Source organism: Drosophila suzukii (assembly GCF_043229965.1).
Source record: "Drosophila suzukii chromosome 2 unlocalized genomic scaffold, CBGP_Dsuzu_IsoJpt1.0 scf_2c, whole genome shotgun sequence".
Taxonomy (NCBI): Eukaryota; Metazoa; Arthropoda; class Insecta; order Diptera; family Drosophilidae; genus Drosophila; species Drosophila suzukii.
Window position 1 is genome coordinate 6017579 of NW_027255896.1, and position 23900 is coordinate 6041478.

A 23900-nucleotide genomic window follows, 5' to 3' on the forward strand; every position below is an offset into this window, starting at 1 on the left:
AATTAAGCACGTGTTGTCACGCTTGCTTGTGGGTATAAGCTTCCTTAGTAGCCTGTGCAGATGGGGTAATGGGTGGCAGAGCCCATGTATGCTGAGCGATCCTTAGATGCCCGCAGGGTGGAGTATGGGTGCTTTCTTCATCCTTCTATACTACACTGCATCACCAGTTTAGATCCACTGGAAGGACATCTACTGATTGAGCCAAGATGAGAATTTATACAACGGAAACTAGGATGAACGGTACTCTATGAAACGAGTTTGGGGTTGTAGCTGGAATAAATTGTAAAGCATTCTACACATGCCACCGTAATCGCTTTTAAAAAGGGGGAGCTGATGCGGCATTCTCTTTGAAAACAGCTCACTATTTCCTATAGCTGCACTATAGGCTGGCTGACCAAAAATCCATTTTTTGAAAGTCGTTAATATTAAAATCTAATGACGTCAAAGTGTTGGAAAAACTTCAGACTTCAATGTTACGTAACAGAAACAGAGTCACGATCTGCTAAAATATCTGCTGTTAAAACAGCTGTTCGGTGTCACGAGCGCACGAAAGCTACTTTGTGAAAAAAAGAGTCGGTTTAAAATTATAAAAATAAGGCACCAAACTAAGTTTTTACCAAACAAGTTATAATGGCATCGAAAGATTGCGGCTTGTACTTTATGTTTGTGGTCGTCACTAGTTGGATTTGTCTGTGTTGTCCCTGTAATTGAGTGTTTTTTATAGTCGCTTTACGTGTACAAATTTAAAATAAAAACTAACTTTGAATAGAGATATAAAGTGAGTTTCACCTAGTTTCACCTTAATATTTACATTGTGTTGTCGGTAGTTCAGTTCTTGTTCATATGAATGATATCCTAAAGTGCACTTTTGCGCACTTTCGTCGCAATTTACCTTTTTAGGTCACAACCTCAGGTTGGACAACTCAGAATTGTTTTGGATTTGGAGTTCTGGACAGACAAAGCGAGAGAACGAGCAGGCCATATTTAATAGATTTATAGCTTCGATAGCTGGTTCAGATGCTAATGAGGATGGATTGAAAAAACAAACCGAAGAAGATGTTACAATACCATAATATTAATAATTGTTAATATCGAGGGCTTTTAAAGACCACTTCTTAACATGTGAAAAATGGGCGGCGCCACACCTTTTTTTTAAATATGTGTTCATTATATCGATATAAATCCAAATCAAAACAAGGAAGAACGCTATAGTCGAGTACCTCGACTATCAGATACCCGTTACTCAGCTATATGGAGATATGCAAGCAGCAAAGCGAGATTAAAATGCGCCACCTACCGGCGGTATACAGATTTAAGCGTTATGGGCGTTAGAGTGGGCGTGGCAAATTTTTTTTTGGATCAATCGATAGGTATCGACGAGACCAATACATTTCAGTTAAAATTTTTTATCTAGCATGAAAATTGTGGGCGTCACAGGTTTTCGCGGTTTGTGGGCGTTGAAGTGGGCGTGTATAAATATACACCTCTATATTAAGTTTTGTTTTTAGGGTAAGTATTTTCTTATCTATTTATACCCGTTACTCGTAGAGTAAAAGGGTATACTAGATTCGTCGGAAAGTATGTAACAGGCAGAAGGAAGCGTTTCCGACCCCAAAAAGTATATATATTCTTGATCAGGATCACTAGCCGAGTCGATCTAGCCATGTCCGTATGAACGCTGAGATCTCGGAAACTATGAGAGTTACAATACTGGGATTAGGCACGCAGATTCCTGAGATTCCTGCGCAGCGCAAGTTTGTTTCAGTAAAGTGCCACGCCCACTCTAACGCCCACAAACCGCCCAAAACTGTGGCTCCTACAGTTTTGATGCTAGAATAAAAATTTTAACTAAAATGTAATGTTCTCATCAATACCTACCCTTCAGTTCCAAAAAAAAAGTTTCACTTGTGAATCACCTTGGGAATCACCTGGGACATGTCCTCGTGCACAAGTGAAGAACAAGTGACGCTCCATATAGAAAATTGTATGGGATGTCCGCATTTTCACAAGTGAAAATTCAAATGAAAATTTTTCGAAGTCCTACGGGATTTCACTTGTTCCTTATACTCATTTTTCGTATGGCCTGTCACGTGCCGGTGACTCGTCCCAAGTGAATCACTTGGGAAAATCAGAATTTTTCCTTGAGTTTTCACTTGTGAAATCACTTGCAAGGGACACGTCCCAAGTGAATCACTTGTGAAAATCAGAATTTTTCCTTAAGTTTTCAATTAAAAAAATATAGAATTTAATTAATTTCATTTTAATTCATTTTAATTATATGGTACTATTTAGATTTTCAAAAATTGTACAATTATTGTTTCTGTTTTTTTGCTTCGTAAGCTTTTTTTTAACGTTAGACATCGCCGTTCTTAAACCTTTGTCCGGGTCCTCTGAATCCTTGGCCAACGCTCCTGAAAAAACATATGATTAAAAAATGCGTTTTATTTGTTTAATTGTATATTTACCTTTTATAGCTTGTTGCAGAATTTTTATTGGCACAAAACATTTCGTCATCCACTTTCGGCTAACGGAACCCATTGAATACCTTCAAAATTTACGTACTTTAAACTAAGATCAATGCACAACATCTTAAACTTAATGTAGCACTTACCTGGCTTTATTATATTAACTAAACGATTAAAGTAACTCTGCTACGCACCATTAAAATGGATGCTTCCCTTTCAATCACTCAAACAGAATGCACCAAGTCTTCTCACCCCTTTACTAGATTTCTTTTGTTTTCTCTTCGCTGTTGGCGCGTGCCACTGCACCTATACCCTTTCTAAAGTGAAATATATCCGACTATATAGTTTTTACTTCTTGAGTAAAAAATACAATACGATTTTTTTTTAAATGTTAATACTTAAATGTTTTAAATACTTAAATCAATTTTAAAGGACTAAATTTCTATAACTTAACTAAAAAATTATATTGTAATAAGAATGTATAATAAGTAAGTATAACATTATAAGTAAATTCAATTTACTAAATTTTACTATAATCAAATAGTTTACTTTTATAAAATAATATTAGTTGTTTTTTTTGATACACAATAATGCTCCTAAAATATTAGGACATTCACATGTCGCTTCTCCACGAAAATTTTTCCGCCGAAATATTAGCGCTAGCCGAACATAACGGAGAGACGCAAAAAAAAATAACGGACCAGCCGAAATTTGTCTCTGCGAGCGCGGAGTGCAGGCAGATTATAAGACAAGAAAGAGAGGGAAATATCCGAATATCTGCCTCTCTTTGTTGCACGATCGTTTTCGTGGGCAGTCTTCTACGCTGCGCCGACTGCTCTGCTGACGTCAACAGCGGCACAGCGTTTTAGGCACAAAAAAAAAACAAAAAAAGCTTTTTGCCTTGAGCCATGTCACCGCGTCCCTACTGCAGAACTGAAGGGTATCGATTGACCAAAAAAAAAGTTTGCCACGCCCACTTTAACGGCCACAAACTGCGAAAACCTGTGACGCCCACAATTTTCATGCTAGATAAAAAATTTTAACTGAAATGTATTGGTCTCGACAATACATATCGATTGGTCCAAACAAAAATTTGCCACGCCCTCTCTAACGCCCATAACGCTTAAATCTGTATACCGCCGGTAGGTGGCGCATTTTAATCTCGCTTTGCTGCTTGCATATCTCCATTTAGCTGAGTAACGGGTATCTGATAGTCGAGGTACTCGACTATAGCGTTCTTCCTTGTTTTATATTATTTTTTATGATATAACAAGACATTTCTCCAAAAAGGGGCGTTGCCACGCCTTTTTCTGTTAATTTGCTAATATAAATATAAGAACCGAACTCAAATATTTGGTTTTGCTTGAAGTTATTAATTTTGGCCACAAAAAGTGTTCAGCCAATGGGGGTTGCAAGCTTCCTACGGCCGAACAGGAGTTACGCGGGAGGTAACCGCAGCCCCAATTCGGCTACGAAGTGGAAGAAGTCGATCATTATAGTGATACCTAAGCCTGAACAAGAACACACAGCCGCCTCATCTTATAGACCCATAAGCCTACTATCATGCCTATCAAAGCTCTTTGAAAAGTGACTGTTGACCCGTTTGGTACCATATCTAAGAAATTCGGAAATTTGAACCGCATTTGAGAACGGGGAATACTGTTCTGCCATATATTTGGACGTGTTTCAGGCATTTGACAGGGTATGGCTTAACGGCCTACTGCATAAAATTACTTTAATGCTTCCTAGCAGCACTCACAAACTCCTAAAGGCATACCTCTACAATAGAAAATTCGCAGTGAGAAGCAAGAAAACCATATCTGCTGACCATAACAGCGAAGCTGGAGTTCCTCAAGGCAGTGTTCTTGGCCCAACACATTACCTCCTCTATACTTCCGACATTCCCAAGAGCGGGTGACTGACTATGTCTACGTTTGCTGACGATACTGCAGTCCTTAGTCGATCAAAATCTTCAGCGCAACTAGCAGATCACCTAGTTGCTGTTGAAAAATGGCTGGCCGACTGGCGAATAAAAACAGATGAGATTGCCCTACGCTTACATACTGTGCTGCCTTAAGCAAACGATGAAACGAAACTTGGCGTACACCTTGACAGACGACTCACTTGGCGCAGAGACATTGAAGCCAAGAGAACACACCTAAAGCTGAAGGCTGTTAGCCTGCACTGGCTTATAAACTCCCGCTCTCTTCTTAGTCTGGACTACAAGGTACTGCTCTACAACTCAGTCCTAAAACGAATCTGGGGGAGCTCCAGTAACAGCAGAGTAGAAGTAATGCAGAGAGCTCAGTCGAAGAGCATCAGAACCATCACCGGTGCACCGAGGTACGTTCAAAACAACAACATTAACAAAGATCTGAATCCGTGAGAGATGAAATAGCGCAAACCATGGAAAGATACTACAATAAACTATCAACACACCCAAACCACCTCGCGAGAGCCCTGCCCAGGGTGAGCAGCCGCTCTCGTGTTCGCCGTAATGACATCCATCCAACAATAAATATTGGGAACAAAGTTCAGATAAACTGCTATAACTATATACTGTTTTAAGATTTGAATACTTTTTGTTAGTCTCGTCAAAAGAAGATTCAAAAATTAAAGCAAAGTTTACAAAAAAGGAAAAAGCACAACAAGATCGATGTCGTCTCTTATTGTCTTCATCCTTGACAACTATGAAGGGTCGGAAATGTAATAGTATATTTTACAATATTGAGAAGGGACCCTTGATATAAATGTCCATTTAAAATTATTCTATTTTAACGTTAAGAAGCCGCATCTGTAGTATAAGTGCCTACATCATTTTAAACAGGCTATTACCCCGTAACATTCTCTGACGAATTTAAACTATAAGCTTAACAATGAAAAAATTATTTTGAAAAAGGTAATCCTTTAAAGGTGAATAAATCTAAAATTTAAGAAATAAAATATAAATTGCTTACTTTATATTTATTTATTTCAGAGGCTGAGTAATGATCACATCTGTTATTTCTTGTACCAGATATTGCGAGGAGTGAAGTACATAGGTATCGACGAGACCAATACATTTCAGTTAAAATTTTTTATCTAGCATGAAAATTGTGGGCGTCACAGGTTTTCGCGGTTTGTGGGCGTTGAAGTGGGCGTGTATAAATATACACCTCTATATTAAGTTTTGTTTTTAGGGTAAGTATTTTCTTATCTATTTATACCCGTTACTCGTAGAGTAAAAGGGTATACTAGATTCGTCGGAAAGTATGTAACAGGCAGAAGGAAGCGTTTCCGACCCCAAAAAGTATATATATTCTTGATCAGGATCACTAGCCGAGTCGATCTAGCCATGTCCGTATGAACGCTGAGATCTCGGAAACCATGAGAGTTACAATACTGGGATTAGGCACGCAGATTCCTGAGATTCCTGCGCAGCGCAAGTTTGTTTCAGTAGAGTGCCACGCCCACTCTAACGCCCACAAACCGCCCAAAACTGTGGCTCCTACAGTTTTGATGCTAGAATAAAAATTTTAACTAAAATGTAATGTTCTCATCAATACCTACCCTTCAGTTCCAAAAAAAAAGTTTCACTTGTGAATCACCTTGGGAATCACCTGGGACATGTCCTCGTGCACAAGTGAAGAACAAGTGACGCTCCATATAGAAAATTGTATGGGATGTCCGCATTTTCACAAGTGAAAATTCAAATGAAAATTTTTCGAAGTCCTACGGGATTTCACTTGTTCCTTATACTCATTTTTCGTATGGCCTGTCACGTGCCGGTGACTCGTCCCAAGTGAATCACTTGGGAAAATCAGAATTTTTCCTTGAGTTTTCACTTGTGAAATCACTTGCAAGGGACACGTCCCAAGTGAATCACTTGTGAAAATCAGAATTTTTCCTTAAGTTTTCAATTAAAAAAATATAGAATTTAATTAATTTCATTTTAATTCATTTTAATTATATGGTACTATTTAGATTTTCAAAAATTGTACAATTATTGTTTCTGTTTTTTTGCTTCGTAAGCTTTTTTTTAACGTTAGACATCGCCGTTCTTAAACCTTTGTCCGGGTCCTCTGAATCCTTGGCCAACGCTCCTGAAAAAACATATGATTAAAAAATGCGTTTTATTTGTTTAATTGTATATTTACCTTTTATAGCTTGTTGCAGAATTTTTATTGGCACAAAACATTTCGTCATCCACTTTCGGCTAACGGAACCCATTGAATACCTTCAAAATTTACGTACTTTAAACTAAGATCAATGCACAACATCTTAAACTTAATGTAGCACTTACCTGGCTTTATTATATTAACTAAACGATTAAAGTAACTCTGCTACGCACCATTAAAATGGATGCTTCCCTTTCAATCACTCAAACAGAATGCACCAAGTCTTCTCACCCCTTTACTAGATTTCTTTTGTTTTCTCTTCGCTGTTGGCGCGTGCCACTGCACCTATACCCTTTCTAAAGTGAAATATATCCGACTATATAGTTTTTACTTCTTGAGTAAAAAATACAATACGATTTTTTTTTAAATGTTAATACTTAAATGTTTTAAATACTTAAATCAATTTTAAAGGACTAAATTTCTATAACTTAACTAAAAAATTATATTGTAATAAGAATGTATAATAAGTAAGTATAACATTATAAGTAAATTCAATTTACTAAATTTTACTATAATCAAATAGTTTACTTTTATAAAATAATATTAGTTGTTTTTTTTGATACACAATAATGCTCCTAAAATATTAGGACATTCACATGTCGCTTCTCCACGAAAATTTTTCCGCCGAAATATTAGCGCTAGCCGAACATAACGGAGAGACGCAAAAAAAAATAACGGACCAGCCGAAATTTGTCTCTGCGAGCGCGGAGTGCAGGCAGATTATAAGACAAGAAAGAGAGGGAAATATCCGAATATCTGCCTCTCTTTGTTGCACGATCGTTTTCGTGGGCAGTCTTCTACGCTGCGCCGACTGCTCTGCTGACGTCAACAGCGGCACAGCGTTTTAGGCACAAAAAAAAAACAAAAAAAGCTTTTTGCCTTGAGCCATGTCACCGCGTCCCTACTGCAGAACTGAAGGGTATCGATTGACCAAAAAAAAAGTTTGCCACGCCCACTTTAACGGCCACAAACTGCGAAAACCTGTGACGCCCACAATTTTCATGCTAGATAAAAAATTTTAACTGAAATGTATTGGTCTCGACAATACATATCGATTGGTCCAAACAAAAATTTGCCACGCCCTCTCTAACGCCCATAACGCTTAAATCTGTATACCGCCGGTAGGTGGCGCATTTTAATCTCGCTTTGCTGCTTGCATATCTCCATTTAGCTGAGTAACGGGTATCTGATAGTCGAGGTACTCGACTATAGCGTTCTTCCTTGTTTTATATTATTTTTTATGATATAACAAGACATTTCTCCAAAAAGGGGCGTTGCCACGCCTTTTTCTGTTAATTTGCTAATATAAATATAAGAACCGAACTCAAATATTTGGTTTTGCTTGAAGTTATTAATTTTGGCCACAAAAAGTGTTCAGCCAATGGGGGTTGCAAGCTTCCTACGGCCGAACAGGAGTTACGCGGGAGGTAACCGCAGCCCCAATTCGGCTACGAAGTGGAAGAAGTCGATCATTATAGTGATACCTAAGCCTGAACAAGAACACACAGCCGCCTCATCTTATAGACCCATAAGCCTACTATCATGCCTATCAAAGCTCTTTGAAAAGTGACTGTTGACCCGTTTGGTACCATATCTAAGAAATTCGGAAATTTGAACCGCATTTGAGAACGGGGAATACTGTTCTGCCATATATTTGGACGTGTTTCAGGCATTTGACAGGGTATGGCTTAACGGCCTACTGCATAAAATTACTTTAATGCTTCCTAGCAGCACTCACAAACTCCTAAAGGCATACCTCTACAATAGAAAATTCGCAGTGAGAAGCAAGAAAACCATATCTGCTGACCATAACAGCGAAGCTGGAGTTCCTCAAGGCAGTGTTCTTGGCCCAACACATTACCTCCTCTATACTTCCGACATTCCCAAGAGCGGGTGACTGACTATGTCTACGTTTGCTGACGATACTGCAGTCCTTAGTCGATCAAAATCTTCAGCGCAACTAGCAGATCACCTAGTTGCTGTTGAAAAATGGCTGGCCGACTGGCGAATAAAAACAGATGAGATTGCCCTACGCTTACATACTGTGCTGCCTTAAGCAAACGATGAAACGAAACTTGGCGTACACCTTGACAGACGACTCACTTGGCGCAGACACATTGAAGCCAAGAGAACACACCTAAAGCTGAAGGCTGTTAGCCTGCACTGGCTTATAAACTCCCGCTCTCTTCTTAGTCTGGACTACAAGGTACTGCTCTACAACTCAGTCCTAAAACGAATCTGGGGGAGCTCCAGTAACAGCAGAGTAGAAGTAATGCAGAGAGCTCAGTCGAAGAGCATCAGAACCATCACCGGTGCACCGAGGTACGTTCAAAACAACAACATTAAGAAAGATCTGAATCCGTGAGAGATGAAATAGCGCAAACCATGGAAAGATACTACAATAAACTATCAACACACCCAAACCACCTCGCGAGAGCCCTGCCCAGGGTGAGCAGCCGCTCTCGTGTTCGCCGTAATGACATCCATCCAACAATAAATATTGGGAACAAAGTTCAGATAAACTGCTATAACTATATACTGTTTTAAGATTTGAATACTTTTTGTTAGTCTCGTCAAAAGAAGATTCAAAAATTAAAGCAAAGTTTACAAAAAAGGAAAAAGCACAACAAGATCGATGTCGTCTCTTATTGTCTTCATCCTTGACAACTATGAAGGGTCGGAAATGTAATAGTATATTTTACAATATTGAGAAGGGACCCTTGATATAAATGTCCATTTAAAATTATTCTATTTTAACGTTAAGAAGCCGCATCTGTAGTATAAGTGCCTACATCATTTTGAACAGGCTATTACCCCGTAACATTCTCTGACGAATTTAAACTATAAGCTTAACAATGAAAAAATTATTTTGAAAAAAGTAATCCTTTAAAGGTGAATAAATCTAAAATTTAAGAAATAAAATATAAATTGCTTACTTTATATTTATTTATTTCAGAGGCTGAGTAATGATCACATCTGTTATTTCTTGTACCAGATATTGCGAGGAGTGAAGTACATACATTCAGCAAACGTCTTGCATCGGGACTTAAAACCAAGTAATCTACTGCTAAACAAGACTTGCGATTTAAAAGTATGTAAACTATTATATATCAGACAATATCAAGAACTACTTCCGAAATTCATTGTTGTAAGGTATGCCAAAAAAATTTTTAAGTATAGGGTTTAGTACGGCAAAAACAGCAGTTTGGAAAAAGTGTACTAATTATGCATCGAGGTAATTGATTTATACTTCATAATTCAGGATCTAGTCGAATTTCTTTAGAATACTTATAAACTAACCGAATAAAAAATACTATGAGTACTGTTATATATTGAACCGCCCTTACAACTGAATGCCCCTGACACAATTCACGGAACGGATTCCAAAAATAACTTTTAACATGCTTGCTTTGCAATCAAAATAACGTTACTATGCTTAAAACGACCTTATTTTAGGAATTTAAGAAAAAAATTAAACGTTTCCGTCCGTCGCCGATCGTGGTTTTCAGTGGAAGTATCCCTTTCAAAAGAAAACACTTAAAATTATTAGTTTGGTAATAACAAACTGAATGGAGTCGAAAAATATTTTTTTGGCGATTATAGTTCCCAACTGGTTCTTGCACTTGCCGCACCAAAATCTGCAAGTCATATAAAAGCAAGGAAGGACGCTACAGATAGATTTAAGCGTTATGGGCGTTGGAGTGGGCGTGGCAAACTGTTTTGGGTCTACCGACAGGTATTGACGAGATATTTCAATTAAAATTTTTTTCTAGCATGAAAATTGTGGGCACCACAGGTTTGGGCGGTTTGTGGGCGTTAGAGTGGGCGTGGCACACTCGCGTAAAAAATTATCTCTGCGTACAAGGCAACGGAAACTAAATCGGAAATTCCAATTCTCTATCTTTGATAGTATCCGAAATATCCGCGTTCATACTTACGATTTTATGAAGATTATGGGCGGCTTGTGGGTGTTTCAAACTTTTTTTGGGTCAATCGATAGGTATTGATGAGAACAATACATTTCAGTATTTTTGTTCAAGCATTAAAACTGTAGGAGCCACAGTTTTGGGCGGGTTGTGGGCATTCGAGTGGGCGCCGCACACTGACGAAACAGACTTGCACTGCGCAGAAATCTTTTGAATCTGGTTGCCTTATTGCAGCTTTTATAGTTTCCGTTGTGATCTACGTTTATACGGACAGGCGGACGGAAACGCTTCCTTCTACCTGTTACATACTTTCCGACGAATCTAGTATACCCTCTACGAGTAAAGACTCCAAAGAATAATTTCTGTTTTAAGCCTTTTTTCCAACTGTGAGTATTTTTTTAAGTTTTCGGACTTACTTTTGTTTTAAATAAATAGCTTTGCTAAATCAAATCCCACTCCGGACTTAGTTGACTTTGCTGTGACAAAGGTCATCCCGTTCGGACCTATAAACGGTCTTGACAATCCAGCAACTTAAAATTGGTGATTTTAATGTTCGAAGATTTTAAAATTAACTTATAAATAGCTATAAAATTTTTGTCAAAATATTTTGGGACTGTATAAGTGTTATGTAAAACAGAAAGAACGATGTAGTAAAGTTCCTCGACTATCAGATACCCGTTTCTCAGCTTAGAAGAGCAAAACGAAGACGGAAATGTATAAGCAGCAAAGCTAGATTGCAAAGCGCCACCTACCCCCGATTTTAATATATGGTTATGTGGACGGCTGACAGATTTACCCGAAATGGGCGTTTGTGGGCGTTAGAGTGGGCGAGGGCAACATTTTTTGGGTCAATCGATAGGTATTGACAAGACAAAATGTTCTAGCATGAAATCTCTGAGCGCCACAATTTATGGCGTTTTAGATCAATCGATAGATATTGACGAGAACAATACATTTCAGTTACATTTTTTTTCTATCATGAAACTGTAGCAGCCACAGTTTTGGGCGGTCTGTGGGCGCGGCATGTTCCCATAACTTGCGCTGTTTAAGAAGATAAGGAATCTTAACCTTAAATCTCAACCCTCTAGCTCTTATAGTTTGTGAGGCCACAGCGTTAAAACGGCTTGCAATGCTGGTCAAGAATTTATATACTTTATGGGGTCGGAGACGCTTATAACTTTTACATACTTTTCCCCGAGTACAATACACCCTTTTTCTCTACAACGGGTATAAAAATCGGGTTAAGCCAATAACACCATAAATCCATAACTTCATCCTAGAGTAAATAGGATTTTAGGTATCCGGCATACACCATACGTTGCGTATGTACTTGAAGTGGTTTACTTAGCAGAAGGTATAAAGTGAGGAAAAGCCAGTTTCCAGATAGACTGCGTAGTTTGGGGTGCTGCTAGGAAGTGTAAAGATACGTTCAATAAAGTACTACTGAGGCTGTCGACTACACCAAATTAAAAAATTCTCCAAGTCAGCGATGCGTGCGACATGATTGGTCTGACCGCCGCTTCAAACAGTCTGAATTTGTAACTAGGGAGAAGGAATCTTTTCCGAGAAAAACCTTTCCAAGTGCTACTAATGGCTATCTTTGCCTTTATTATTTTTTTCATGTCATTTATATTGCAAAGTAATGTGACACCCAAGTGTTTGAACTTTGACATCTTTTCCACCTCAACTCCACTTAATAGCCACTTGTTTCTAAAATTAACTCCTAAATAGATATGAAATTGTTGGCAACTAATACGTCTTCAAAATATTTTGGTGCTGAAAAAAACTTGTAAATTTTTATCATCTCCGGCATAATATAATTTGTTTTTTTATAAGTAGCAGCGTAATTTTTTGGTCGCCACGGACTTTTGTTGTTTTTATTTGTTTCCAAAACCAAATTGGTCGCAAGAAGCTGAAAAATTAAGCAAAAAGAATAAAATAAGTTTTTATACTCGATCACATTTTTACTGCAGCTCTAATGAATGAGCAAAATTCTACTTCTTAGATTCCATTTTGCTCATTGACTTTTCGGTCCACGTAGTACCGTATTGAGAAATTTTAAAATACCAGGAATAATTCCAGAAGTGCCTAACGGTTTTGACAATTTTGCTCATTAATTGCTCAGTGGAGCTATAGGGTATTTCTGTATTTCTCGCTCTTACGTAAAGTTGTGTAATCTGAGAAAAAATTGATCTAATGAATTAACTGATTAAATCCTTGGAATAAACGCAAAAGGAATCTAACAAAAATAAATTTATTCAATTACACTCACAACACATCAACCGAAGTATTGTTAATAGAAACAAAAATTACGTACATAAAGTTCAATGCAGCACTAACTAGCCTCAAAGGAAAGGCGACTGGTCTTGGTCGCATTTCAAATCACAAGATTATAAACTTCAGTCAGCCATTAACTAACCGCTTAATAAATCTTTTCAATAACATTCTAGATAACCCAAAGCAATTTAAGAGCAGTACCATAATACCGATCCATAAACCCAACACTCCCAAACAATTCAACAACTTGGACCAAAATTGCTGAAACTTGCAAAGAATTTCCTAACTAGTCGCTAAATCAAAGCCGAAGTTATTAACACTTTTTCTGAAAACAAAATTCTGTATAATGGGATCCCACAAAGTTCATCGCTGTCTGTAATTCACTTCCTAATCTTCATATAACTTCATATAACAACCCGCACCATTCGACGGTCACAAAACGACGCAGAAACTCCTTCGGATTGCGCTTAAACAGCGTCAAACACTGCTCTGAAGTGGTCTCACGGTTGTGTTTGTTGTCCGGACTGAGCAAACGTGGCACCCATCGCGCCGACAGCTTTTTCATGCCCAAAGTTTCATGCAGGATATGACCCACGCGGTATATTGACATGCCTACTGTCTCAGCAATCTCGCGTATCTTCAATCGGCGGTCTGCCAATACGAGATCGTGGACTTTTGTCACGTTATCCTCCGTGGTAGCCGTTTTCGGAGCACCTGGGCGTGGCTCATCAAAAACCGACGTGCGACCACGTTAAAACTCGTTTAACCAATTTTTTACGGTCGCCATCGAAGGATAAGAGTCACCGTACACAGCATCCAAGCGCTCTTTGACTTCGCTGCGCGATTTCCCTTCCAAAAAAAAGTCGATTCACAGACCAATATTGCTCTTTTTCCATTTTTCTAAAATCCTCGGACACGTCCGATTCCACACGCAGTCAAAACAAAACTACGAGTCCGATTCGGCTGAAATTTCGACAGTAGAAATTTCTCTTGCGATAGTGACGCCATCGAGCGGTGAGGCTAAGTACTTATCGGACTGCCGGACCACAGTCGTATATATTCTGGATCAGCGTCACTAGACGAGTCGATTTAGCCATGCCCGTCTGTCCGTTTCTACGTAAACTAGTTCTTCACTATCAAAGCTATCGGTATTATTTGAGTCAGAACAAGCCGGATCGGAGAACTGCATCCATGCATGGTCAAAAAACATTTTTTATTGTAAAAAATTATAACTTCTGTGTTGGAAATATTAACTTCAACTCTTGAAGAAAGCTCTGTACTTACGATGCTCCCACGGGAACGACCTGCAAGAGTTAAGAAACTTGTTAGAATATAAAATACGAGTATACTTACCATTCCATTACACAACTAAATTAAACTCCCCTTCAACAGTACTTTAAGCAAAGAACACTACAATAACTACACATTCAGATACACAGATGGATCCAAGTACGGACAATGAATGTCTTGTAGTATCGCTACTGTTACACGAATAATGAAAACAGCACTCTTACCAGCACATAGTTCTATATTCACGGCAGAAGTGGCAGTTTATTATTAACCTTGCGAATACGCAGTGTTACAAAAGCGAGGATTTGTAATTTGCTCGGATTTGCTATCATCAATAGCCAACATAAGCAACCAAACCAACAAATTTTCAGTGGACGATGTGGGTTAACTGGGTGAGTTTTGGGTAAAAGAAGGGGAACCAACCGGGATGGTACGTGACCGGTCCCAGGATCTGCTCCCAAGCTCGGGCGGACCCCGGACTCGGTATACAGATTCAATAAAATGCTTTGTGGGTTCCAGATTTTATTAGTAACTACGATCAAGTTCAGTCAGCTGCGATTAAATTCTATGTGGGTTCCAGATTTCATTAGTAACTACGACAAAGTTCGGTCGACGCGGGGCTTAATTACGATAAACTCGGGCGAGCCCCTGGGTTTTATTACTAGTTCCGATCAACTCGGGCGAACCCCCCTGGGTATTATTGTTAATTACGATAAAACTCGGACGAACCCAGGAAATTATTACTAGTTACGACAAAGGCTAATACGAATCCTGGGTTTTATTACTAACTACGATGAAACTTGAATTAGGACTGGTATATAAATCGAAATTGTGCTGGGGTTACGGTTCAGTTACGTTTTGATTACTTTTTGGGTTAATTTTATTATCGCTAAATATATTTATTCATTTATTCGACAAGCTTGGTCGGAGGTTAAGATAAATACACCCTCGTTAGTCAAAATTATAATCCACAATTTCGCACTTTTATTCAATATTGGCTTTTTTCACCGTTCTCGTTTTGTTGGCATAATTTCACAATACGTTATCGTTTTATACTTTTCTTGTGTTCCTCTGAAACCGCGTGGTCTTGCTTAAATATAAATTCTCCCGTCACGAACTTCCACTCGGCTTCGATGCTCGCGCTTGAATCCCCTGAAATTCTTCGCTTCTTCTCGCTCTGATTTTTCTGACCTCACCATTTTTATAGGCCGCGCTGTCGCAGAGGTAAACTATTCGACGCGCTCGGGACTCTCAATTCTCCGTTTGGCAGCAGCAACTCTTTCGTTTTTTTTTACACGCTTTCGGCGCTCTCGCGCTTTCCGTTTGTCGACAGCCGCGCAGGCGCTGAGGTGAACTTTGTATTCCGCCTCGCTCGTTCGTTTTCACTGTTCTCTCGCGCTCTTTTGGGGTGAATTACTTACGCAACTGCGTGGGATGGATTGTGGGCCTTGTCTCTCTTGCCCGCTCTCGCCCCTCCGTTCTACTTATCGAATAATATAATTAGGTTTTTTGTTTTGTGCCTAGGTTTTTTATCTTAAGCTACTAGCTTCATTAGTTTTTCTTAACAGTAAACCAAAAAACTAAAAAAAACTTAAATAGCAAAACAAAAAAAAATTAAAAATTTAAAAGTGTGCAGTTTTCATTTTTTTTCTCCCCTCCGTGTGGATCGGGGATAATTGTGGCGGCGTCGGGATCGCCGTCCCACAACTAATAAATAAGCAAGCACCTCCGCAATGTGGGCGCTGCAACGCAAAAGACTCATTCTCCTACTATGTCCTCTCTTCGTGTCAGAAATAGGCAAGATCCTACCCTCAAACCCAACAGAACTCTTTACTCTACTCTTAACACCTCGAATATCCTAGGCTCTCTTAAATTCTTAAATGCTTTAAAATTATATCATCTCATATAAAACCTAGAAATAGTCAGAATGTAAAAATGAAAATATGTAAGTTAACACCCAAAGTGATATAAAGACCCAAACCGAAGAAGAAGTAAGCATCGATTGCACAACCAACGCCCCCAATAAAGTTTACACGAGCTAAGCCACGTGCGCTGAGCTCGCACCTTTTGATTAGCGATCGTGGGAATGCAGAATAGCCGATTTCCAAAGTTGACCCAACTCAGCCAAGTGCATACAACAATAACAATAACTTAAATGCATTGGCCAATGACAACTAAATTTGGTCAACAGCGACAGCGATGAAGAGCAGCAGCCAATGACAATAGAGAACGTTGGCAGAGACAGCAGCAGCGGCAGAGACGGTGGCAGCGGTGGATCGACGCGCAGTTATAATGAATAATTGTTTAGCTTAAGTAAAATCAGTTATTTATCCAACTTAATAAAGTGAAGTTTGATTTTTTTTTTATCAAAATAATAATCAATCTTTTAACTGGCGCCCGAACAGGGACCTGATTAAAGAGAGATCGATTAGATTAGATGATTAGAGAGAGATCGAGGAAAAAATTAAAACTGTACTAGAGGCAAACCTTAGTAGCCTAGTAAAAGAAATACGTAATCCCAATAAAGATTTTTCCAAGTATACAGACCAAACAATTAAAAGAGAATTAGCGCACAATCTTAGTGACTTCGAGATTTTTCGGGAAACAAAAGCGAACATTCTTCATGGAAGAAAAGTGTCGAAAGGGTGTTAAAAACTTACGAACTCAGAATTGGCTCTCCAAAATATTTGGGAATTCTTTTAGCTGCCCAGACGCAGTGTTAGAATCGTATAATACCCCCTTAGATTGGACAGCTATTTCAAAATGCCTAACAGCGCATTTTGTTGACAAACGTGACCTAAAAACTTTGGAGTATCAGCTCTATGCTCTTAATCAAGGTTGCGATAGTATAGTTGATTATTATCAGGCAGTGTAACAACAGTTGTCACTAATTCTAAACCAAATTGGCAACTTAGATGCCTCACAAGAAACTGTGCAGTCTCTGACAGCCATGTACAGAGAAAAAGCCTTAACAGAAACTTGGCACTTACTGGCCATTAAAGTGCAAAATGATTTAGGACATGCCCTACATCTGTGCACTCTACTTGAGAACCAAAATTCAAGAAATAGTCAGACACCAAAAAATCCATATTTAGGGAGGGCACATATGCTACCACAAACCTTCCATCCACAACTCTATCATTACCCAAACCAAATACAGTTAGTACCCATAACCGGAACAACCCCTACTCAGACTTACCAATTCAGATCTTATAACCAACCCTATACAAACCAGGCCAGTGCAGTGGCACCTTACAATACACCAAAACCTCCCCCACGTACCCAACCGAAATCGGTACCTATGGATGTCGATCATTCGGCAAATAATGGTTATGCAGGGAAAATACCTCTCAGCGCTGCCAGCATTCCAAATACTAATCAAAACAAAATGAGAAACATTTTTCCGTCAGCTCAGTTGGAGGTACCACTAAAATCACACAACATGCAATACTTAAGCTCCCCAACATTTCAGATGCACCCATAGAATTTCTGCCGCCCAACTGTAGGCAGCGCAGCTACGAGACTTAGGCTTACTTAGATTCTAAGGCAAATTATTAAATCAGAAACAACTTGGCGTTGGAAGCGGCATTATTGCTGCTCCTGAATACAAATAAAGAATATTAAAACTACCAAAAGATGCGTTCTCACTATATAGCGACCGTGACATTGATCCAAAAGGATCTGGACCTGGATCTGGACTTCAAAGAATAAGAAGACAGCAATAACGGCAACAACAGCAACAAAGGCAACAACAGCAACAAAGGCAACAACAGCAACAACAAAGGCAACAACAGTAACAACAGCAAAAACGGCAACAACAACAGCTTACACTACAAGAACAAAAAGAAGAAACGCAGTGAGTAGAGTGTGATGTGTGCCAAACGTAGTGGCGTGGTAAAAATATTAAAAGCCAGAAAGGCTGAACTACTGAAGCTGCTGAACAGCGGCAATGCGATAAGTTGGAACAACTCGGTAAAAATACATGCCGAAGTTGAACACATAAAAACTTTGGTAACTGTACGTAAAAATCAGACCACAGCCACACACACACATCCTGTAATCCCAAATATTGCCAAAACTACAAAAACATTGCCTCCTCCAGAAAAAGTTGCCATCCCAAAGCTGAAGAAGACGTGTCCGGATGACTGCGAGGGACCACTGTACTCCCCACATTGCGAGTACACCTGTGCAGCCAGCACCGGTGCCCCACCAAAGAAGTAACAACCTGTGCAGCCAGCACCGGTGCCTCACCATAGAAGTACAGCCTGTGCAGCCAGCACCGGTACCGTCGGGCGCACCAAGCCAGACCAAGGAAAAGTGAACCGACAGCGCTACCAAGACCGCATAATTTTGGTTTTCCTCTGCACTGCGTTGCATATTATTTTTCTGATTGCACTGCGATGCATATTTTTTCATTTATTATATAAAACAAATGTCTAAAATTGAGCGACATAAAAATTGCCCGATTAGAGTGTGTCCTGAAAACCATACACAAAAATAGGTAGAAAACTTGTAAAAATAGATGCAAAGTAATTGCAAAAATATATGAGACAGGCAAATAATCTGGACAAAATTAAAAAAAAAAAATTTTTGCATAAACAACATTAATATAAAAATATTGCTGTGATCACATTTTACAATTAAACAAAATAAAAATAAATAAATAAAAATAAATTAACTAAAATGGCTACTCTAAAAGCAATTATAGACACATACGATAGGGAAAGTCATTTTAAAGAAAGAATTCTGCAATTAGTTTCACCAACTTCAGTAAGCATTTATGAATTAGAAAATGTATATATTGAAACATTTAATTTGGATACTTCTCCACTAATACATTGCACAAGCACCCAAAAGGGAATTGTATTATCCACCATTCCAGGTGTACAAGTTAGAGCAGTAGTAGACGAACATCCAATATTAGGTATTTATCTCCATAATATAATGGAATGGAATGAATTATATAAGCTAATAAATAACATAAAAGTTGACTTTGATAAATCAGAACAGGCCAATTCAAAAAAATACCATTAAAAAACATGTGAAAATTCTAGTAAAATGCTTTAATGAAAGCACGAATACTAATACATGGCCAGAGGGAAAAATTAAATCAAAATCATTGGTCCCAAGTATAAAAATTTTTGATCAGACTACGATCTAATTTAATATCAATTAAACAAAAGTTTAAGTTGGACATATCAGTACCGACTATACTTAACACTTCCCTAACAGTTGAAACTGGTGATGAACCGGAATCAACAAAACAAACTGACATTGACCAAATAGAATCAGAAGACCTTACCGAAACAAATCCTAAAATAGAAGAGCAAGATTTAAATAATCTTAATATTCCAGCTGTTTTAATGTCAGATCTGGATAATTCTACGGATTCTGATGATAGTTCAAGCATAATAGAAAATAAAATAAGAAACAATATCACAATGACATAAACTAATATTGATTTTATTTATACAGCATCCAAGCTTATACCAGTTTTCGATGGTTAAGCTGAAAACTTAACAAGTTTTATTGATGCATTAGAAATAACAGAATCAATAAAAGGCGAGCACGAACAATTAGCAGTTTCCATAATAAAAACAAAGCTAAAAGGTGTCGCCAGAAATCTAATCGGAAATGAAACAACAATAACTGAAGTCATTTCCAGATTAAAAAGCAACGTCAAAGGCGAAACTGTAGAAGTGTTGTCAGCAAAACTGATGAGCCTACAGCAACGCAATAAAACTGCCAACCAGTACACACAAGAGGTTGACCAGATGACAAAATCTTTAGAAGGTGCATTTATAACAGATGGCTTATCCCTAGAGTTAGCCATAAGTTATTCCGCTCGGCATGCAGTCAAAGCAATGACCAAAAATTGTACAATCGATAAGGTAAAAATTATCATGCAAGCCGGTACCTTCAATACTATGAATGAGGCCATATCAAAATTTGTAAACAGTTGCACATAAGCAACCGGACAGCCAAACACTGTCCTATATTACAAAAATTACCCGAAGCGCGGTGGAAACCGCGGACGAGGAAATTACAGAGGTAACTTTCGTGGTCGTAATAATAATTACAACAACAATAGCACCCAAAACAATACTGGACATGGCCAATATAGAGGAAACTATAGAGGCGGTGGCAACTCGAATCGAGGCCACAACAATAATAACCAAAATAATGTCCAAGTAACCAATAGCCAAACCAATAGAACATCGGGAAACTCACAAAACCCTTTAGATATTCAACAGTAGAAAGTGCAAGGGTTTATACCGTTAATCTCAGTCAGAACATATTTGTATCATTCAATCATGTGGCTACAGGAAAAGAACTTGTCTTTTTAGTAGACACAGGTGCAGACATTTCAGTAGTTAAAGAAAATTCTTGACATACATGATAACTATATTATAGACATAAGAGGAATAAGTCAAGAGGTAACCAAATCCAAGGGGTTAACTTATATTGAGATACAGACCACTAAGTACATAATCAAACACGATTTTCATATCGTGCATTTACATTTCGCTATCCCTTGTGATGGCATTTTAGGAATCGATTTTATAAAAAAATACAACTGTCAATTAGACTTCAAGTCATCTGAAGATTGGCTTATAATTAGACCTAATAACTTAAAATGTCCAATTTATGTTCCAATAACATACAGTTCTGGCAACAACTCAATACTTCTGCTAGCAAGATCCCAAATTATTAGAAGAATTCAACTAAATTCAAAAGAAGACAGTGTATTGATTCCAAATCAAGAAATTAAGCATGGTATTTATATAGCAAGTACCATAGCAACATCTAAAAACGCTTTCTAAGACTGCTGAATACCACAAATAAAGATCAAGTAGTCAGTACAAATAATTTAGCTTATGAATCACTTTCGAACTACGATGTAGTCAAAACTAATCTACAAAATAGAGAAAAATCTGTATTATCTCAACTTAAAAAAAAACTTTCATCCACAATTCAAATCATAGCTTTCAAGTCTATGCACACAATATAATGATATATTCGGATTGCAAACCGAACCAATAAGCACAAATAATTTTTATAAACAAAAACTGAGATTAAAGGATGATGAACCAGTGTAAATAAAAAATTACAGAAGCCCACACAGTCAGGTAAACGAAAAACAGAAACAAGTCGGAAAATTGATCACCGACGGGATTGTTGAACCATCTGTATCTGAATATAATAGCCCATTGTTACTAAGAAACCATCTCCAGGTTCGGAACAAAAGAAATGGCGATTAGTGATGGACTATCGTCAAAATAATAAATAATTACTGTCCGATAAATTTCCACTCCGAAGAATTGATGATGTTTTGGATCAACTGGGACGAGCAAAATATTTTTCATGCTTGACTTAATGTTAATTTCATCAAGTTGAACTCGAAAAAAGTTCAAGAGATATAACGTAATTTTCAACGAGCAATGGCTCGTATCGCTTCACGCGATTACCTTTCGGATTAAAAATAGCGCCTAATTCATTTCAAAGAATGATGACTATCGCATTCTCTGGATTAGAACCTTCACAAGCAGTCCTTTATATGGATGACTTAATAGTTATAGGTTGTTCCGAGAAACATATGTTTAAAAACTTAACAGACGTTTTTGAGAAATGCAGGAAATACAATCTAATGTTACATCCAGAAAAATGTTCATTTTTTATGCATGAAGTGACTTTTATAGGTCATAAATGCACAGATAAAGGAATACTCCCAGAGGACAAGAAATATGACGTCATTATGAATTACCCTGCGCCGAACGATGCGGACAGCGCTAGACGATTGAAAGAATGTTTCTTTTGAATGGACAGATGACGCATTCCAATGCATTCCAATATTTAAAAACAAAACTAATGGAACCTACTTTGCTACAATATCCCGATTTCAGCAAAGAATTTTGTATAATTACTGATGCAAGTAAACAAGGGTGTGGAGCGCTTTTAACTCAAAACCATAACGGGCTCCAATTTCCCATTGCATATGCATCAAGAGCTTTCACTAAGGGAGAAAGTAATAAGTGTACAACAGAGCAGGAATTAGCTGCAATTCACTGGGGAATACTACATTTTCGACCATATATTTTGGAAATCACTTTACAATTAAAGCAGATCACAGACCATTAATATATCTATTTTCAATGATAAATCCGAGTTCCAAACTGACACGTATGAGGCTAGAGTTAAAAGAGTATGATTTCACAGTTGAATACCTAAAGGGAAAAGACAATTATGTAGCTGATGCGTTATCAAGAATAACCATTAAAGATCTACAAAACATTATAAAGAAAGTCACTACTAGATATCAAAATAGACAGAAATTCGGAGCGGAAAACAAACAAATAGAATTGCCTACGCGTTCTATAGAGAAAGCTTCTAAGCCCAACATATATGAAGTTAAAACAATGACGAAGTACGTAAGGTAGTCACCTTGCATGTAAAGGATATGCTTTGTTTATTTAAACATGGTAGGAAAATTACTGCAAGATATGATGTTAGCGATTTATGTACCAATGGAATCCTAGACTTAGGTCAATTTTTCCAAAGGCTTGAAATGCAAGCCGGTATAAAGAAAATCAGCCAACTCAAAATGGCACCGTGGGAATATATCTTTGAACATGCATCAATAGATATTTTTAAACAAATGCGCAACAAGACATTGAATGCCTTAAGAGTAGCGCTACTTAACCCGGTGGCCCTTAAAGAAAAACAAGACGAGAAAGAAGCAATTCTGTCTAAATACCATGATGATCCAATACAAGGAGGAAATACTGGCATTACAAAAACCTTGGCCAAGGTCAAAAGACATTATTTTTGGAATGGTATGACTCGAGATATTACTGAATACATACAAAAATGTCAGAAATGCCAAAAAGCTAAAATAACTAAGCACAATAAGACTCCATTGATAATCACTGACACGCCTATAAATGATACGCCTATAAATGCTTTCGACAGAGTGATAGTGGACACTATTGGTCCATTACCAAAATCAGAAAATGGCAATGAGTATGCAGTCACTCTAATATGTGACCTGACTAAATATTTAGTTGCCATACCAGTTCGCGAACACTGTCGCTAAAGAAATTTTTGAATCATTTGTTCTGAAGTACGGTCCAAAGAAGACGTTCATTACGGACATGCGTACAGAATATAAGAATTTAATTATAAATGACTTGTGCAAATATCTAAAAATTGAAAATATAACATCACCGGCACACCACCACCAGACAGTAGGAACAATAGAACGAAGTCACAGAACTTTCAATGAATACATACGCTCATATATATCGGTTGACAAAACTGATTGGGACGTATGGCATCAATATTTCGTTTTTTGTTTCAACACGACCCCTTCAATGGCACACAATTATTTTCCATACGAGCTAGTATTTGGTAAAACAAATAATTTACCAAAACAATTTAATAGTATAGAAAATATAGAACCCATATATAATATAGATGACTATGCTAGGGAAAGTAAATATAGATTAGAAGTAGCATACAAAAAAACTAGAATAATGATAGAAAAAAATAAGGAAAATAATAAGATAGTATATGATCAGAAAATAAAAAACATAGATATATCAGTAGGTGATCAAGTCCTTTTAAGAAATGAAACAGGTCATAAGTTAGATTATCAATATACAGGTCCGTATAAACAAACGGAAATAGGAAAAAGAAATAACATTATAATAACAAATAATAAGAACAAAAAGCAAACAGTTCATAAGGATAGATTAAAAATAATTGCATTTAGCATGGCCGTGCCT

The 23900-nt window shown here is 37.7% G+C and overlaps 1 protein-coding gene and 2 long non-coding RNA genes across 18 annotated transcripts in view; 1 reads left to right on the top strand and 2 right to left on the bottom strand.

The window, feature by feature from the left end:
• rl (Mitogen-activated protein kinase rl) overlaps positions 1 to 23900 on the top strand; it is a 554163-nt gene that overhangs the window by 145450 nt on the left and 384813 nt on the right. For 10 of the 14 annotated variants that reach the window (XR_011605503.1, XR_011605500.1, XR_011605501.1 and 7 more), the window contains exon 5: positions 9579 to 9713. Coding sequence is in view for 9 of the 14 variants with exons in the window: in XM_070998782.1 (XP_070854883.1) it covers positions 9579 to 9713 (135 nt within the window). In the remaining 5 variants the exon portion in view is untranslated. Of the gene's footprint in view, positions 1 to 5442; positions 5566 to 9578; positions 9776 to 17770; positions 17972 to 23900 lie in introns of those variants that run through there. The other 4 variants (XM_036821678.3, XM_065868758.2, XM_070998787.1 and 1 more) reach the window with 4 other exon arrangements.
• LOC118878630 (uncharacterized) lies at positions 2259 to 4473 on the bottom strand. Of its 2 annotated transcripts, XR_011605277.1 has the most exons (4): positions 4243 to 4473; positions 2612 to 2782; positions 2466 to 2545; positions 2260 to 2411 (listed from the first exon to the last, which is right to left on the bottom strand). It is a non-coding gene; the product is annotated as an uncharacterized lncRNA (long non-coding RNA). The 2 variants fall into 2 exon arrangements; XR_005015168.3 differs by lacking the exon at positions 4243 to 4473 and having other exon boundaries at positions 2259 to 2411; positions 2612 to 2904.
• LOC118878629 (uncharacterized) lies at positions 6395 to 8629 on the bottom strand. 2 transcript variants are annotated; one of them, XR_011605505.1, is made up of 4 exons: positions 8379 to 8629; positions 6748 to 6918; positions 6602 to 6681; positions 6395 to 6547 (listed from the first exon to the last, which is right to left on the bottom strand). It is a non-coding gene; the product is annotated as an uncharacterized lncRNA (long non-coding RNA). The 2 variants fall into 2 exon arrangements; XR_010655327.2 differs by lacking the exon at positions 8379 to 8629 and having other exon boundaries at positions 6748 to 7042.